The 20,780-nt window shown below is 30.8% G+C and overlaps 1 protein-coding gene across 2 annotated transcripts in view; it reads left to right on the plus strand.

Annotated features, from left to right (window-relative positions):
• LOC111428599 (RYamide receptor-like) overlaps nucleotides 1-20,780 on the plus strand; it is a 28,717-nt gene that overhangs the window by 2,780 nt on the left and 5,157 nt on the right. For both annotated transcript variants that reach the window (XM_023064199.2, XM_023064198.2), the window contains exons 2-3: nucleotides 8,910-9,498; nucleotides 11,441-11,639. In XM_023064199.2, coding sequence (XP_022919967.2) covers nucleotides 8,981-9,498; nucleotides 11,441-11,639 — 717 coding nt within the window. In that variant the 5' untranslated portion in view covers nucleotides 8,910-8,980. The remainder of the gene's footprint in view (nucleotides 1-8,909; nucleotides 9,499-11,440; nucleotides 11,640-20,780) is intronic.

Here is a 20,780-nt window from a genome sequence, read left to right on the forward strand (position 1 = left end):
GCTATAATGCCAAAATTAATAGACGCGTTTAAAGCTTTAATGAACCGAAATTAATTATTTACACCGAATTGAGTGCATTCAAACGGATTTATTAACTACATATATTGAAAATAATAAAAACATTTTTTAACATTTCTCAATATTTTGAACGTTAAAAATAGATTCTTGTTTAGATCTGGACATTATCTAACGTTCCACTAATATTTTCAAATTTATTAATTTGATTTGACATGTTGATTTAAAGATTTAAATTTATCATAACAAATTGAAAGAAAACTATTTAAAAATAAATAAATCAAGTTCCTCAAAATCGAAATTGCACCACAAAATTAACTTCCCCGAAGCGATCCCCCTTTATTATTTCCGCTTTGTTTCCATCAAGGTTTGCTTTATTTTTATTTATTGTTGTCAAAAAAGGAATGTAAAAACAAAGTTGGTGGACACGTATAAAAGCAGAAATGTAAACTGTGAGTCGTAAAGTGTTGGAATAACTTTGGGAATCATGATAACGAAGTGGGATCTTGTCTATTTTAAGCGAAATAACCTGGGTTAAACTAAATTACTTTGAATAAATTAAATTTTCAGCTTGAATTGAGATCGTACCAACGAAATTTTGAAAATAAATTAACAACAAATGTTTTTTTAAGAAGTCTTTTCCCGTCAATTTACAGCATTCTATAATTAGGTGAGCGAAGTGCGGGTTTTGTGAAGTAAATAAATGAAGAAAGAATAACTTTTGAGGTTCCATTCATTTTCGTTTGATTTCGGAGAATTAGGAAAAGCTCTCCGACAAAAAAAGAACAGGCGAAAGTAAATATTTGAACTGGGCGACGGTTTGGACGAAGATTAATTTAATAAAAACTGAAATTGAGTCGGATACTTGGAAAAATTCGTTTTGAAATGTTTATTATGGCATAGATATTAAAAGGTTATGTGATATTTTAATTCGACTTAATTTCTTTCGGATTCTTATTTCTTGTGTATACAAAGTATTATGTTCAATCAAGATAAAGGTTTATAATCAGCGAAGAAGATGCTAAGGTCTTTTAGAAAACACTCCTTTACAACGAAAAGCAACAATGTTTTTCTAAGATTACGCATGCTTCATTACCATCACTTTGAGTAATTGCGTAATTGAGTAATTCATGTTTTACAATCTGTACCACAATTTGTTTAATGTACCTCTACGTGGTTACTCGTCGTTCATATGTAGGAAGGACTTTATTTGATCTTCTAGTAGTACTTAAACTTCTGCCAGCAGCATCTAGTCTTCTGCCAAGAGCATATAGTCTTCTGCCAGTAATATAGACTATTTTCTAAACAATAAGGAGTCGTTCACAAGCAGTATCCAGCTTTGTATTGGTCGTATCTACTCTTCTAATAGCAGTATATAGCAAAAAATGCTTTTCGAGAACACTTTCCAGGTGCCTTATAGCACATATCTATACATCTCTTTATTGTATTTGTTATTTATTGCTTAGTTTCGTTAAATATTCTTTGATGCAAAGTAGTTTACTTGCTGCAAATTTGGATCAACGCGGTAAAAAAAGCTTACTGTTAGTAACTCGCCTGTTACTCGGCTCGTTCGATAAAAAATCATTTTGCCGACTTGGTACATAAATATCTATTATATAAATTTTAAAACGTCACCAATAAAAGTTATTAAAAATAAAATTTCCAATTGAATTTAAATTCCAAATTAATCCCAGCTACAATACAAAACTAAAACAATAATATCAAAATAAATTTTAGCATATATTTGATCAATAACATATTAAATTTACTACTGAATTGAATCACTTTCATGGTATTATCTAAAATTGGAAGCCAATTTTAATTAATTCATTTTTAATTATCCTTTTACAGTGGGCTAATTAGTTTTTTTTTTGGTTTTTTATTGCGAAATCCGCACGATTAATTTCGGGAACAAATCCGAATTCACCTCCGTTTCGGTTTTAGGATAATCATTTCGGGTTAACGAGGAATTTAAATTTACCTTACTTTGCCGTACACCGGCGCTTTTAACATAAATTGTTTTGGCTTTAAAATAGAACGAAGGATGTTTTACAAACATAAAAAACAAATGTTTTCAATTCAATACTCGATTGATAATAATTATTAGATAATTAAACGCACCTTAACTAAAAACAAAATTGAAAATAACTACGGAAATGGTACAACAAGATTTTTTCGATGGAGATAGGAGAATAAATGTGATTGAATAAATCATGGTTCCATGTGTATTGTGCGCCGGAGAGAAAATAGAAATGGAAAATGATTTCCGGGACACATTTCGGTTCTTTTATGTTGTAAATATATCGGATGGTTTATTTATGAAATATTTGAAATACCCGGAATATTAAAAGATGATTTGTAATACATTCTTTTTTTTTGTAACGCTAATAATTTAATTATAATATGTTGTTTTTGATATTAAAAGGTTAACGCGAAAATTGCGTGCTTTCGTAACATTTTTCTTTTTATATCAATGGTTTTATACATTTCAAACACAAAGGCGCTTTCTTTGAAGCTCAAATCTAAATTGGTTAATATAAAAAATTCCTATTATTTGTTGTCGTTAATCTGTTTCGCCAAGCTTCTTAAAAATACTTGAGTCTCAAAGAAGAAATGGAGAAATCCTACTTGTAACACAAAGGAGTTTTCATCTTTATCCCGAAATGACCTAGTTTATTTCAAACGTGAGAAACGAACAATAAGATATGCAACAATATGATCTTTTAATTAATTTTTTTGTAACATGATAACTATTTATAACCAGTTATATTTTTCATTATTCTTTCGAAATTTATTACGCGATTCTGGGATACTCGTCGGTCGAAGGACGGTCGTTATTTAGCCATAATCTGAACTGAGAAAGACGACGGATATTGGAGAATCAGTGTCAAGTCTCATCAATTTCCCAGTTAATAAATTTTTAAATCTCAGTTTATCAAAAATTCAAGAAATCGAAAAATACAAGTCTTGCCAAGAGTTTGAGAATAGAAAATATCTGTAGAGTATCTCTTTTATCTCTAATTCGGTACATAAATAGTGTTCTAATTTCTATAAAAACGAACTTTTAAAATGTTCAGTATATTGTACAAACTTAAATCGTAAATTTCGTTTTAAAGAAAGCTACTTTACGGCTCCTAATACAAACGTTTTATCCATTCGAGTTAAGTTACGACCCGCAACTTTCGTAGTAAATTGAAAACAATGTCGTTACTTACTAAAAATTTTCTCAAGAAGCTTCTTATCTTTAATACATCTTCAATTAATCTTTAATTTAATGATTAATATTCATTTTCCGTGCCGATATTTTTATGACGCCTTCTCAAAATCATAAATATTATTCGGGATCGTTCAAATTTCCGGTTTCCGGTTAACCACAGAGGTCCGCGCTTGCATGGAATCGATCCTGTTTATCGTTCATAACCGAAAGATATACAGTTTATCCGGTCGTCGACATAATCATTCATTAGTATAATTCCGATATTATACACACAGTGTACAATTTCTGTGTGTGTTGTAACTTGCGGTAATAACCATTTCCAAACATATACACAGGGATAAAAGCGTGGTTTATAATGGATACGCAAACCGCCCTTTTAGGAATATTAAACTTTATCAGTTCTAGTAGAAAATGTGTTATTTGTAAATATAATTGTTTTGAAATAATTAATTTAACACAACTTTATTTTTATTTGGTGAAATAAATGGAATAGATTCTTCTTTGTTTGGACACGTTTGTTTCAATGGATTCATTTGTTTCATTACAAGTAAAATAAACGCGAAATGAATTGATGTTAATTTTTGATTCTTTCCTAAAAAAATATAAAATTTTTTATTCCGACACCTTTTTATCCTTCATTGAAAGTCAAGTTCAAAAAAATTGATAATAATTATAATCTCCATCAAACCTCGTGGACATTATGTGGTGGTTCTTGATGTTCTCATTAATTAGAGTTTAATTGGCAAACATAGAACGACAAGCGAGTTGATTGAGTCTACGTCCAAGGCTCTCTCCGTGGTCATGGAAGAGCAATTAATCGCCGTATCTGTCATAATGCGAAGTCCTAAATATAGTCAACCACCACTCGAGACGAATTTAACCCACCCTAATTAAATACCCTTATTACGTCCGAAAGTAAGCTCCGTGAAGGATTATTGATCTCCCATTCTTTTTGGGGTTTACCCCCTTTTGCTTTGTGTTTCATTTCTTTTAGATTTATCGTATTTTCTCGAATCTAATCCGCAACCTTCTTGTAGTTTTGTTGGGCTTTAAAGTAAAGTGAGAATAAAATACAAAATAAATCTAAAATAAAACTAAAATAAATCTAAAATGAATCAAAAATGAGCAATTTAACAGTTTTCCTTGACAATTAAAAATGATCGGTTCCGACTTCGGGTCGTAATAAATGATATTTCTAACTTTAGAAATGCGTCAATCATCGGCGGACCGAAACTGTGGGGTTGTTGTGATTCGGTTGAGTTTGAGAAATTGATTTTCAACAACTGGTTTCACTCCCATGCGCGCGATAGTCCGGCAAATAAGTAGTAGTAGTCATCCTGAAAAGCCGACCGTAATTTATGAGTTTCAGTTAATTTCTCTCGTCCCCTTGGAAAGTTCAAAATCGTCGCCTCGCAAATGGCTTTTCTCTCACCTCCTCTTTCATTAAGTGTGTTCAAATTTGCGGTAATTAATACACTTCAACGTTACGTCCAGAAACTCATCCAAATTTAATTAATTTAAACTCTGTTTCAAAATTTTGAAAATTTAATTTATTGCTGATTTATTTAAACGCTGAAGTTGACTTAATATTATTTAAAATACTGACTCATCCAACTTGTATATTGTGTTTATCACATATTGGATCTTATATTATCGAAAACAGTCTCAGAAAGAGATTTGGCATCAATTAGAGTTGATTGTATCGGTTCAGTTTTGTATCCTAATATTGGTAAGCTTGATGACTACAGTAAAAGCCGTAATGGCTGAGGTTAATACATTGGGCTACTTTTATGTAGATGTAATTTCTTAAAAAGCCTTTGAACGTGTTTTGGAACATGTTTTGAACATCAAACACATACCAGCTTTTATATTCAAAATAACTTATCAAAATAACAAATCCAACAATCGTGAAACCACAAGATATTTCTAAAAGCTGTAAACTCTGGAGTACTTAGTAACAATTTTATGTGAATACCAACTTAATACTTAGTGGCTCGAAGCTAGTGGTAACTATTGGTTTTCTTGAACGTTTCTTCGTCACAAAGTCTCCCCGAGTTCGCCAGTTTTTAAGAACTCTGGATACAGCAGACGATTTTTCACTTAAAATTTTATTATTAGTGTGCTTTTGAATAAGTGCTACAAGTGTAGTTTGGCCTCAATTACGACTTACTCGATAGGATTACTGTGACAGTCTTTATATTTTAATCTATAAATGACAGTTTGTTAACATCATTAGTTTTTTTTGTGAGCTTGCAAATAATAACAGCGGAAGTTTTTACATCCAATTTTTTGCAAGTAAACTTTTAAATCTTTATGATGCTCATAAAATTTCCCTTTGTGAGTTCGCGCGTGATCGTTGGTGTTCCTTTTTTTAAACCTGTGTATATTTATTAATTTTTTTTATAAAAACGAATCATATACGAGTAGATATTTGTGTAGGTGTCAAGTTGTAATTGTAACTTACATTTCGAATTTCCGCTTCAATTATTAATCATTCCAATTTCGATCGTTGACACATTTTGATGAGGGTTGTTCCGCATAACACCCTCAGGTATTTAATCGTACCTCTTTGTTTTTTGGTCATTTTTTACTGTTCGCATTTGAGCTTCGTTTATTACAACGTTACTAATCCGATTGTAAAAGGGTTATTATATTTCGGTGTTAAGTTCGGTTGACGAGGGTTCTATTCTTTTCCACCCTTTAACATTAATCATTTCTTAATCCTAAAAAAATTTATAAAAGAAATTGATCCCGTTTTTATAGTTCTTCAAATTGGAATTTTATTGATTTCAAACGTTAATAAGGTTTCAATCGGATTATTTAGGTGATTTAAAAACCCTTAGGACGTCGTCGCAAATCATCGCGGGAACGTTAAAAAAGCGAGTAACTTATTTCCATCATCTCCCCCCAATTTTTTTCTTTTATTATCAACAAACTTTACCGTTTCCTCCCTTTTGTTTATGAGAGAGTAAGTTTTATAGTCGACGTTTCCCGGGCATCATTCGAAAGAACACAGAGAAGCCCATCATCAAAGATAATAAAAAAAGAGAAGAAACGTTATTTTTTTATTTTATTAAGCAGCGAATCCATTAAGTTTTAATGATTCTTCATTTATCAAGATTATTATTATCGTTATTACGAAAAATTATTATTATTACAACCTCGTAAAGTAATTAGAAGTATGTTTTAACTTTCATAAGCGATGTAATAAATTACAACATTGAATGTTAGTTAGATAAATTATAATTTACGTAATAAAACCACCTGTTTAATATAATACAATATTTGTATTACTACTTTATGTAAACAGAAATGATAAATAATAAGTAATAAATTATTAAATTTTTATTAAATAAAATAACTGGCGAATATGTGAGATAAAAAGGGATTAATGACAGGGCAAAACCGAACTAATTACTAAAATAATGGGACGGTATTTCAAACAAGTTGACGTTTTATTGGTTGTTAAAGGGTCGTGAAATGCGTGGCATAGAAGGCTAATTATTGATCCTTCGACCATACGATCGAAATTTATAGTGCAATACATCACTTCTTATCGTTCTAACCCTACAAAAAAACGCAAGATCATTTTTCTTTGATACCATCTTATACCATTCCTTTTTTAATCCAAATTAAAAGAGGAAAATTAATAAATAAATAAAAGTAGGTATTAATCATTTCTCCAACTTTAATTACTCCATCTATCATGGTATTTTTCCTTTTTGGGTTGAAACGGCCCGCGTTATATTTTAACAAATATTTGCGCTAGCACATCTGTGATAATATATGTCATTTCTTTTGCGTTGCTTTTCATTAGTATCTCGATATTAAAACCAGCAAGGATTAAGAGCTTTGTAGGATTTTTTTTGATTGAATGAACTAATAGAATAGATATAATTTAGGGCCACTTTTACCGTTTTATTGTTTGTAAGTTTCTGACAGATTAATATTAGCATAGATGTTTATTCCTCAAAGTGCACCTAATGTTCTTGGTGTCTTTATGGCTTCCTTTGTGACGCTGCTAGATCCTAATATGCGTTGATTTGATTCCGAGATTATTTATTAAATCTGCGTTATGTTTTTTGAAGTCTGCATCAAATCCTAATTACACCAATAACTTGATATATGCATTATGGTATCTCTGGTACAAAATTAGCATCATAAATTTTTGAGTTAATCAGCCTAATTAGTTTTAATAAATGTTTAAATAAGATTATGTAAAACATTTTTGGGAGAAAGTGTGTAGAATTAAATTAAAAAATAATCTGGGAGTTTTACGACCTCGAAATATTATACCCATGATGCCGGTGTATTTATAAGGTAATCTAAACGTTAGCCAAGAAGAGAGAATTCGTAAATATTAAATATTATCAAGGTTTTTCGGGCGTGAATCGTTTACTTTCCAGGTGCAAAAATAAACCGATTCCTATAATAACAATAATAATAAATCTTACTTTCTACTTCAAAAAATGTTATTTGTTAATAAATTTAACTTTATAAAGTTCACCTTTTCAACCCCTCTTACTCTTCCATTCAATTTATTCCCCTATATTATTTGCGTCGATACACGATGTAGCCAATTTGTCCATCAATCATGTTACAGTGCACCCGACTAATAAGGCTTACGTCAAAAGGGAGTGTGTATATTGTAACGAAAATCAATCGCCACCCCCTTTTGGAAAAATGCAATGTGACGTAAAATGTGCACCATCAAATTACCTTATTCGATCGAAAAATATAATGGGAGGTCTATTGTTACTTTAAGCATTGTAATTTCGCTTGTTTACCGTTATGGAGTTTGTGTTATGCAAAGTTATAGCATTGATGAAAGGAAGTTAAAAGCAGCCTTTTTAGTTCTATATCGATTAGGATTCGCAAATGAAATGGAAAAAAATTCTGAAACATTCAGTTAAAAGTAAAGTTTCATTTTACTTAAATTTCACCCCTAAATTATGTACATTTTTTTGTTAAAGTTGCTTTTCTCCTCTCATTTATGTCTTAACGAGTATTTTATTAATGTTACTCCTGGGTGCTGCGTTTCAGAGTGCAGAAAACTCGATATTCCGTGGGTGAGAATACAGAGATTACGAGTTTGTTATAAAACCCATTACGAGATAATTATTCATATATGCAGAGAGCTATAATCATTAGGATAAACACAAAAATATATTATACAGAAATGTGTATAAAATAAAAAGTTTTAAACTAAGTTTAACGATAATTTAGGGATTGTGTATGTACCATTTACTAGTTTAGATGTTGTGTACTATCCCAAATTTATATTTAACATGATAGGATAAGACTTTATCTAATTATAACCCCTTACCATTAAAATCCGAACCTCTATGTTAATTCAACGTTATTGCGGTTTAAATATTCGTTGTGGTTTCATATCACCTTGAATAAAATCACTAGAATAATTTTAATTATAATTGAATTATTTAATTTTAACCTTGGTAAACATTCAACCGAAATCAATCACGTTTTAAAATAATCGCATTGTCAATTTTGCGATCATTTCTGGTACAAAAATTAATGCAATGCGTTATACAATTGTATAAATAAATTGACTTCAGTCATTCTGCCACTCGTTAAATTTAAAACATATTTTCATAAAGATTTAAATATAAACATTTCAATTTAAAGATTTTGAAATATTTTATTTGATTTGTTTCAGATAATCTTTTAATAACAAACAACTCCAAACTAAAATATTCTCCAAAGAAGATTAAAAAAAAATCATTAAAAATGAACGAAACAAATTTTACTAATTTTACCTGCGACGAAGATGACGAAAACGTCCACATCCACGCCTTAATTTACTTCATTTACTTCTTGATTTCTTCGGTGGCCGCTTTAGGAAATGGTGTAATTTGCTACATAATTATATCATCCTCACGAATGCGAACGGTAACGAATTATTTCATTATGAATTTGGCGATTGGGGACCTTTTGATAGCGATGTTGTGCGGGCCGTTTAGTTCTGTAGCTTATTTGAAACAATATTGGCCGTTCGGGTCGTTTTTATGTTTGATCGTGTCCTATTTCCAAGCCATCGCCGTTTTCGTAAGTTCTTACACTTTAGTCGCGATCAGTTTGGATAGATATGTTGCGATCGTTTGGCCGTTAAGACCGAGAATGTCTAAGAAAATCGCTATGGGGATCATTTTCGCAGTTTGGATACTTTCATGTCTGGGCGGAGCTCCTATTTTAATGGTTTCGACGATGGATCAACCCAACGATACTTATTTTCAACAGTGTGACAGGTAAGAATATTTTAAATTAGTTTGTAATTTATTAAAACTATAAATATATAAACAAGATATAATATTTGAACCAGTGTCTGATGTGGTTTTTCATTGGTGGTATCTTATTTTCTGTCTATAGTATTTAGTCTTATGTGAGCAGTATTTAGTCTTCTGCAAGCAGTATTTGATCTTCTGTAAGCAGTAGCTGATCTATATAGTTTTCTATTAACTCTAGCATTCAATTTAGAGTATCTAGTCTTCTGACAGTGGTATCCAATCTTCTGTCAGCGGTATCTAATCTTCTGTAATCAGTAACTAATTTATTCGCAATATCTAGTCCTTTGTTAGCAGTATTTAATCTTCAGCCCGCAGTTTCTAGTCCTTTGCACACAATATCTAGTTTTCTGCAAGCGGTGTCTAATCTTTTATACGCAGAAGCTAATCTTCCAGCGGTATCTAATCTTTTACCTTCAGTACATGGCTCTCTATTAATATCTAGTAATCAATTTGGAGCATCTGGTCTGCTGTCAGCAACATCTAATCTTCTGTAATCAGTAACAAATATTCTATTCGCAATATCTAGTCCTTTGTTAGCAGTATCTAGTCTCAGATTGCAGTATCTTTTTCTAGAGGTACTAGAACTCTATGGATATTAGTTGAAACACAATAATTGAGGAACGCTTACGGGAAAAGATTGAAGCAACTCCTTTGGAAATTCATTAGAAATTGTCATTCGTTTCTGTATTAACATTATTTTTAGCAGAGATTAAAGCAACATCCAACTCGTTCATCCATTTCGAATCCATATTAAGATATTAGGGTCGATAGTAAATACTTAGTTATACATCAATACATAGCGAACGTGCCATCCACCCGATATCATGTTATAATACACCACGTAATCCGAATACGTTGCTCATACTTTGTTTATTGAACACACAATTTGCCAATCAATAACCATCGTTTAAATCAATACATCACTTAAAAACGGTGCATTTATTCTTCTAACCAACTTTAATGTTTTGTAATAGTTTATTGTATATAAAGTTATTCAAAATGACATTTTTCATTTAAACTTTATATGTTGTTATTCATAGCAGAAGCACCCCCTTTCATTTTTTCTTTGTATATTGAAGTTAACGTTTTTATGACTCCCAAGAGGAACATAGCGACCTTTAATATTATTCAAAAATTTTATAGGCTTTAAGGGTTAGGGAGTAAAATAAGGTTAATATAAAACCGTGGAACATCATTCCCTTTAAATACATCAACCCAAAATAAAACCCGTTGAAAATACCTTTTGAGACTGTTTTCTCGACGTACGATTTATAGTCCAATTTTAAATTCACGCAACTTTTATTTGTAGAAGAAAAATGAGTTATGTGATGAATTATCTACAAAAATTTATAAATTTCTTTCTTCTTGTAATCCTAAAGTGGATTTTAAACGATTTTTTAGACTCAATTGACCTTTCTAGGTCGAATATATCCCTATTCCCAATGTTTGTTTAACACGAATCTAGAATTTCCGTGTTCGCTTTTAATTTATCTAGATGAACGTGATATGGACACGAAGGAACACTAAATTTACAATTTAAATAAGCCAGGAACAGTTTTCAAAACAGTCTGAAGTCATGCTTTAGATGCCATCTAGAGGGTGTAAATAATAAAATAAGAAAAGACATGCTTAGTGTCGTATCTGATTTAGATGTAAATTTAGTCCCTTGAAGCCGCTTGTATATTTTATGAAAAATAAAAATTCCAATTAATGTTTATTTAGTAATAAAAAACATGCTTTAATAGAATTGTCCCAAGATGAAACTTATGATGAAATCAACTAATTGCGCAAGTTTTAAGTTATTCGCCTAAAAGTGGCAATACAAAATGCAAAACGAATTTGGAAGTTAAATTTGTTCCCTTCCTATTAGATAAATTTTAAATTTTTTTACATTTTTTTTCAGATACATCTGCACAGAAAAATGGCCGTTTGAGGATGGACAATACTGGTATTCACAAAGTTTGACACTTTTCCAATACGTGATTCCGGTATCGGTGTTCATTTTCGCTTACTCGAGCATAGCGGCCGTTATTTGGTGTCACAGGGTTCCGGGGGAAGCTGAGAACTGTCGTGACCAACGGATAGCCAGATCAAAGAGGAAGGTAGGTGTGTCCAACTACTACACAGGTACCTAACGTTGAAATTTGTGTGAGACTCTTGATGACTGACGCGAAACCATTCGTTTATGGACATTGACAGACTACGTTTCAGTTAGAAATTACTTGTTACTTGACCGTTAAATGTATTTGGAAGCTCGCATCTCTCTAACGATGGAATTTTTATTCTATTAAAAAAATTATCTACATTTAATAGCTTTCTAAAAATTGCCTTTTAAATTTCGTGCATACTTTTACTAGAAGACCCAGCTCCCCAATGCCCATGGTATGCAATTTAAATATTATTCAGGAGGATAGTCAAACACAAATATGTGGGCTATTTCTAGCTTCAAATACTGTTCTTTTTCTTTTAAAAGACTACGATATTAAAAGAAAAATAGAATCGAGAAACTTTTTAAATTAAATTATTTTGTATTCGGTTCATACAAAACTCCGGAACAAATTAATATTAATGGATCGTCGTTGGTAAATATCTTATGTTTAATCCATGGGAAGTTTGTTAAGTCACGCAGTTATGCTGTGGTTTCCAAAGTTGTTTCAAGCAATTTTGGTGGGTTTGACCCTTTGCTTACGTGGTTGTAATCATCCCTTGGACAATTTCCAAACTATCACATCATTATAATGTTTTAATTATTACTTATTATTTCGTTATTAATTATTTTACTTGTAATTAATAATAATGTATTTAGAACGATTTAATTACAAAATCAATAAAAATGGTTTTTATCAGTCATCAAACTGATATTTTACTCGAATAACTACTTTTAGGCAACCATCATTACGTTTTTAAATCATTTCCAACGAAATAGAACATCCCAAAAACAATTAATATTTGATACAAAATTATTAACTAAAATAAATTAATGATGCCGAAATCATGAACAATAATTATGCAATTCCAATTAAATTTCAATTAATGTAACGGAATGAAAATTAAATTTTCTACAATTAAGTAATTGGATACTGGTTTTGATACAAAAACCGGTGAATTCGTACGTTACTTCACATGATGTGGTTAAAATTGTACCATTAGCCAAACACTAATTAGTTTATTGATTTCCAATTAATGGATATCGTTTATTCTTCATCATTATCCCGTTTATAATTGATTTTTGTCACCAAATTAATACTTGACGTCTTTAAAACGATTTCTTTGTTCAATTTTGATTTTATTAAATTTATTTTCGTAAAAAATTGTCCATTAAACCAGAAAATATGAAAATTACCATTTTTATAAGCACCTCAATTGAAAATAGATAACAAAAAAATCTTCTCAAAATGAATCTCATGAATTTTTAACGGTTTTTGTTAAAAGCCGTTCTTTTCGCATCTAATTAATCGATTTTCTTCCAAAAAAAAATCAAGATTCTAACAGTACTTTATTCATTAAAAGCAACAATTTGAAGAAATCGATTATAATTCTGGCAGTTTATTTCGCTGTTCCGTTTTATATTCCTCCTTTAATTGTTTATGCCAATCCATACTTCGTTGTTGAAGTGATTCTCCTCTTGCTTGAGCCGCTTTCCCACTTTTTGCGACGAAATAACAAGCGATTGCGGTTCCCAACATCATGCAGTTAGCTACGAGCACTTTTACACGATGACGAGCTCTTTCAACGGCAGCAGCATTCACAAATTGGGGAACTTCTCTCATCGTTTTATACTTTCCTAAGCGGACAAGAAAATATTTTTCTATAACATTTACACGGTGCATATAACCGATTCTCTTCATTTAAATATATGTTTTTATGCTGAACGAAAGATTTTTTTTTGTGGGTTATAAAAAAGATGAAAACATTTTGACATATTTGTCAATAGATTCGAGCGCAATCAAGAATGAAATTAGAAATGATGTAAAAATAAGATGATATGGAATTAACTTTGAAATTGATATCTTTGAAACACTAAATTACATATACAGAGGACTAGCTGGGAGAACTTTAGTTTTAGGTTTAGGAGATATCTTCTATTCTTTTTTTCAATAAATGATTCATTAAGCTCTCGCCTTTTCCATTATTGCTCTACTCGCACACTCAGCTTTTCCGCTCAATTATAGAGTATGTAGTATTGTGAAATCCCCTTTCCTGCGCTGTGCCTTTTAACAAACAACTACATCGTGGTTTGGAGTTTTTGCTATATTAAAATTTTATGTCTATTTTTTTCTTTCGATAATATTTAAATTATCAGTTAAATCGCTTATTGCAACGCACTTAATTTATGCGTAATCGTTTCAAGTGCCGCTATATTCGAAATTCGAACCAATCTATTTTTAATTAAAATTGATAATATATAACAAGCGATATTCAAAGTCATGATGTACAGGATTGTTGATAAATCATAGACAGATAAAGCTTCAACCATTTCTAGCGAATATTTTTAAGTATTAAGAGAAATATTTGGTATCTTCTTATAGCTTCAATCCATTTTGTTGGGCTAAAAAAACAAGTTTGTGTTGACTACGTATATCCTTTACCATGGAGATTTGCAGCAACTGGCGTAATTATCGTTTCCGGGAACCCCTCATTCTCGTGAAACGACGGGTATGGGCTCATTATGGGGCTAATCAAACCGGAACACTTGGTGGATGTTAGGATCTAATAAGCCTTACAATAACCCCCAAGACCTACAATAAGACTATAAATCGTAACACTTTTAATTTGACGATTTTAATGTTAAAACTGATTCTCAGTCAAAAGTTAAAATCGAAAGAAACTTTATGAATAAAAAATGTTCCAAATTAATTTAGAAAACGAATAGTATACACGATTTATTTCGATCAGCGATAATCCCTAACTTATCAGACTTTAAAACTGCAAATATCCAAGGTTGACGTTTTTGATATTAAATTGCGTCTTTATTGAAAAATAAAACTGATGAAACCAAGTTTTGTGTATGAAGGATAATCGAAATTACACTAAGAAATGACTAGTAAAAGCTTTTTTTCTGATATCAGTGGTAAGAAAACTTCAAAATTGACGTTGTTGACATTACAATCGCAATTAAAAGCAAATAGTATTTGTCCAAATGCAATTAGGTGTATTTTACAATCTAGTACAAAATCGACTCATGTTGAGTGTAACTTGTGTAAACACACACGCTTCGGGTTTCCACAGCTCACGCAAGTAGGCAAAACTAAACTAAACAGTTTATAAATACATTCTAACATGCCATATGATCACAACTTTAATAGCTGCAAATTACGCAATTCACACTGTTTCAGAGACGTATCGTGGCAATTTATGAACTCAAAGATTTTTTTTATTATATATCTCATATAATTAGAGTTAACGAAGTTTAAACGAAAAAAAATTGACGTAATGATTAAGTTATTATTACTGGTAATTGGAATGATTAATTGATTTCGTGTCTAATTTTACATTGCATGAGACTTATGAGAGGATGAGGGAATTCGTCGTTCGATTTAACCTTCTCCACTAATTCCCTTTATCCCTTCCGGGACGAGGTGAAATTCAATTAATGAGAAATGGGATATTTCATTTGTTAAGTTTCCTTCGTTGAAATTCTTAAGGATTTTAAAAGTGAGCCAACCCATGAAAACTAATTACTTTACTCTAAAGAGAGATCCTTAAAAGATATTTAAGGGTCTCGGTTATTAAATCATCCCTAATTATCCGTATAAAGCTTTTAAAGTGGTAACTTTTCACCTTTTTAAATCATTTTATTACTTAACATTTATAAAAATCTATTTCAAACTTAACGACAATGACAAATCCACTTTTCGCATTTTAAATCGTAATGCGCAGATTTCCGGAGAGGAAATTTTCATTCTGGTTTCACATCACGTTCGAAACGAGCATAACCCGTATATATGTGGTGTCGTGTTGTTTGCACTTTTCGTGAACATGCTGAATGGGCCGCGGTAGTTGAACTACTTTGTACACGCGACGTGATCAAACATAAAAAGAACTCCCAAAGACCAAAAACCCCTTTAATCCTATAACGATTATTTCGTTAATTATAGTACACCTCTCATAAAACGCACAAAAAACACAATAAATAACGAAAGAGACACACTAAAATGTAATTAAAGTAGCGAATAGAGCGGCATCTGAAGTTTAATTAAAAGGCGGTAACATCGTCAACGTCAATATTCTTAGAAGCGATGTTGTTTAAGGTTATAAAGAGACTGGGAAGGAGAACAGGGAAGAGAAGTTCATTTTAATGTATTGAGATAGATCGTCTTTGCGAACGAGATTTGGCATCTTTCTCTGATTGTCAGGCGCATTAGAATCTTTTTTATAAATTTCATTTGAAAGAGAGAAATTGAACATTGGAATTGACATTTCTTGAAACTTGGAAAGAAAATGGAAAGAGAATGAGTATGAATTAGATGTATAAAGATAATTGAAGTACTATATATTGTTTTTATACGGCAGAGTAGTATTTTTCATAACGTGATTGATAGTTTGATGGAACGAGTCCGTTCCATTCCCTTAATGTCAGAGGCATATAAAAAATATTTTAATCTAAAAAATAATAGAGAATTTTTTTTAACTAAAAAGATCAAATATTATATATTTATCGTATGTAATCGCGAAGAAAACGATAATTTATCCTATTTTAATTTGTTTTTGTTTTGCTTAATTAAGTGAGGTTAGTTATGCTTGCTATAGTCAATAACCCCAATTATTGACTATTAATATAGAATTTTGAATGTCAATTATATTAATTATAATCAATAAAGGTCACAAATAATAAATAATATCAATCAACATAACCTAATTATTATGAATAAACCTAAAAAATCTTACCGTTATTGTTTTAACTATTTACACTGTGCATGATTAAACTAATTGGGGAACTACATAATGTTGATTTTAACACTTCAAACACACCAAAATCACACAAAATAACAATTTAGAGTAAAACTTTTAAAAGTCAAAATCGGTCAATTTGACAGTGACAGCTTGAAACTTCGATTCAGAACTACCAACCTAAACTAGCTTGAAAAGAATATCACTATTACTTATATGTAATAAAACTAATAAATAAAATTGCTTTTCGGTTGATAATCCCAGTATTCACTTTCACATATAATAAATAATGTTAGTTTAATTTAATTAAATACTTCTTTTTCCTTTGGTTCTACAATCCTTGGTGAGTTTTGACCTCCTCAACAATTCTACACCATTTTCGTCTACTCTTACTCTTACTCCCATCACCCTCAACCTTACCATCTTTTCTTTGTCTTCCTCTAGATATTTTCTCTCTTGATTTCCATTCTGTAAGTCTGTATTTCTACACTTCCACCACCGCGGCCTTGGTTTCCTTCAATGTTTGTTCTTGAGTCGAAAGCCAAGTTCACATCAAAATCATATTCGTAAGTCTTCTCCGAAATCTGCCTCAAAGTGTGTATATGGTCTGTTGTAGATCAGTTGGATCGAAATCCACATTAGTAAACTACTAAGATATCCTTCGCATACTCGCTCATTCTATTAAAATATTTCATTTCAATTGAAATGTTATAAAACTATAGATGTTTTGTAACACAGGTTGTATTAAAAAATTAATAATCGGTTTTTAAAGCTTTCAACATAACAAAGTAATCGTCAATTCTACTCAAATTACTTACATAACATTCCATTCTGCATCCGACAAGTCTAATAAAAAAAATCATCGACACAAATTTCTGTTCATGACGTAACATTTACATAATGCGTTTTCAATATACAATAGACAATGTTACGTCTTTCTATTTGTTTCAATTTTGAAAACATGGATCGCTTGTCAATTGATTTAACTGAGACAGAAATAAAACGAACTTTTTGAGTAATGAATAATGACTGAATAGTTTTGGGTTATTCCCTGAAGTTCTTCTTTTATACTCAACTGGGGTTAAATGGGTTGGGTTGGATATTGTAGAACAAGTCCCCCAAGTTCGCCAACGAAACATATATTATTAACCGAGAGCTTCCTACTTTCTTGTTTAAGGAGTCTAAACTCTTCTTGTAGGTTGATTTAGAAACTTTAGATATTCTTGAAAGTGATCAACTAACCTCTTTTTCTTTTTTGGGTTTTAAATAAATTTGATGATAAATATTAAAATTTTAACTTTTCTACAATTCTTTTAATGCCATAATTTTGTTATCGTTCAATTTTGTATTCGAAAGGTATTCGTAGAAATGTCATAAAAACTATTCGCGAACTCGTTCGACTTCGATTCGGGTGCCTTCATGAATACTGCATCCGGATTTGCAGCTCAATAATAAGCTCAAAAGGGGGGTTTATATCACCGGAATAAAATTTAAACGGCGGCAAATCGTATTCGCCCGGAGTAATCGGTTTTGAAATTCAAATTTTCGGGTCCACCCCATTAATCGACGAAGCAACAGCAACTTTGTATACAAATTCCTCACTTTTGTTCATTTCCAAGAATTTTATCTTTTTTTAATTTTCCTCTCGTTTTAACTGTTGACGTCAAAAAAATTTTAACACTAATTTTAGAACAGCTGAAGAAATGAGATGCTCGTTTCATATTGAATTTACGGCATGAGTTGTTCCTCATTAAGTTATTACCCTTTCTAACTCGAAAGTTTCTCGTTCTTGGTCTAGTACAAACATATTTTCTTCAATTCTGACAATCGTTCAGAATGAAATGGTTTCTGAATTATTTGATTATCTCAAGTTAAATATTTCGCCTGGAATAAATACTTTATTTTAACTTGTATATTTTAGCTGACGTGCAAACTACTTCTCTGTTTATAAAATACCCTGGGGATATCTAATAAAAATGCTGAAATGTTAAAAATATCCAAGATGTATTGATTTTAAAACAGGGGGTGATTTTTATTTGAAATTTCAATGTATATTGTTGGGTTTTAAATAAAAATTACTACTTTATCCTGAATAATTCCACGGAACCCAGTAAAGTAAGCCGTCAGAAGAGAAGTAAGTAGATAAGATTCAATTGTATCGCACACAGTAAATCCTCTTTTATTGGCTGCGGAGAAGGATTGTGGATATCTCCGTGGATGTAATGTGGACAAAATGTAGTTTCTGGATAAAGTAGGATTTAGATTTGAAACCTAGTTTTCTTCCACACCGAATTTAAAAAATTTAATTTAATTTAAATCAAAATTTAAATTAGAATTCTCTTATGCACCAAGTTTATTAAAAGTTTAACATAATAAGCATAATAATTATAAAGAAACTTTGTTGCTCGGTTACTTTGATTGACAGGAAGCAAAGTTTTACGACAACTTTATAATTAATAAGTTCCTTGTTATACACATGATATAAATTACTTCTTAGAATTTCAGATTTTAGAATCTGTCTCAATGAAACTCTGCGAAGAATGATATTAATAAAAATTGTTCATAACAAATCATAAAAACATAATCTATAAACAATTTTTTTTCAACTATTTCATATATTATGTTGTTATAATCCAAAGAATCGTTAAAGTTCTAAATTGACGTTTTTGAATAACAAATATTGTTGTAACAAAAATACCAAAAAATCTAGAGAGAAAAGTTTATTGTTCATTTATTGTTAATTGTGATACATATGATATAAATAACTTATTAAATAACTAGAATTTCAGATTTTGGAATCCATCTCAATAAAACTCCTCGTTTCTCCACCGTTTTTAGATGAAGTGTAGATCACATTGGTATTATAAGAAAAATTTGCTTCTATTCAGGTTTGAAAAGGTGTGATTACCAACGACGCGGCGTATTTCAAATTTTAACGCAGTTATATGCGCGGGAAATATTGCTTTTGAGCTGGTAACGCAATCATCCAACCTTTTTGGACAAACCCCTTCAAATCGTTAAGTGCACTTCCGCAGGATATTTCCACTTCTATAAAAAGCGAAAGGTTTCATTTCAAAGTTTTGCGAAAATCTCGAAAACTTTTCATCTTTTTTAATTAAAATAGTTTAACACATTTTTTTGATGTACTCGAAACAAACTTTTTTTAATTATAAACTTAATAACGTGTGTTGATAATCTTGAAGCTTTACCGTCGGAAACTCTACGGATGCTGCTCTAATATTAAATGGTCGTCAACGTCCGGTTTAAATCTGCAAATCCCGGCAATAATCTAACACGTGGGAACAAGCCGGATCTTCATCAAGAACGGAGGTCCACACTTAAACGAGCTTATTAAGATTTATCGAGGTCGAAACATCTATTAATTTCTATAAAGTAGGTACTTGAAACTAAAATGGTCTAATAAACCCACAACTTAGCAATGTTTTAATTAAGTAGTAATCGTTAAGATAGATAAGTTTTAATAGGTCTCGATAAGAAAATTTATGTTGAGATGTTTTGTACAAATTTCACTTTATTATCATTATTATTATTATTACATTTAACAAGAAGAATTTAATTAGCAGTAACAATGAAATAGAATCTTGACCAAACTTTTTAATTGCACTTTTAATTAAAAGATTTTCTCTCGCGGCTAAAACTAACTCAAATAAAATTACAACGAAGACGATGCAACGACAGAACACTGAAAAAAAAACTTTAAAGAAAACTTACTCGTCTCCAGTAAATTAACAGTTTGTTTACCGGTTAACGAAATAAAACTTAAAAGAGTTTTTCACTTTTCAGTGCAGTTCTTACCTTTTCAAAGGGGTTCGATTTCAATTTCATCCCCTTTTATGTGGTGTGTCAGAACTCGCTTCCAATCAATAAAAGTTTGAACCAAATATCTCGTTTTATCATCCCAATGCGTCCGTTTAGAGTTTTTAATGGGAAATATATAGTTAATAGTTTTGTTTTGCACTTTATCTTTATATTTTTTTTTTGTATTGACTTTAATATTTAAGGTTCGTAAAACCTTCAAATCAACTATTTACGGGTTTTTAAATTACTCTAAATACATCCACAAATAATGCGGTAATAAATTTGGTGTGAATCGCCTATAAAAGAGAATCGTTGGATGCAATTTATATGATTTATAGATAATCGAAATGCCCAATTCGGAATATAAAATTTGAAAATCGCAATTTTAATAAGTTAACTTGTAAGCTAAGGTAAAATTTATTAACAAATTAAATTTGGAAATATAAGAACATTTAATATCAGCTTATTGTGTCCCTCATATCTCGTGTGCTGTTCTAGTTTTCAATGTTTATGAACTCGCTTTGGCTTGACTC

Source organism: Onthophagus taurus, chromosome 10, assembly GCF_036711975.1.
Source record: "Onthophagus taurus isolate NC chromosome 10, IU_Otau_3.0, whole genome shotgun sequence".
Classification (NCBI taxonomy): domain Eukaryota; kingdom Metazoa; phylum Arthropoda; class Insecta; order Coleoptera; family Scarabaeidae; genus Onthophagus; species Onthophagus taurus.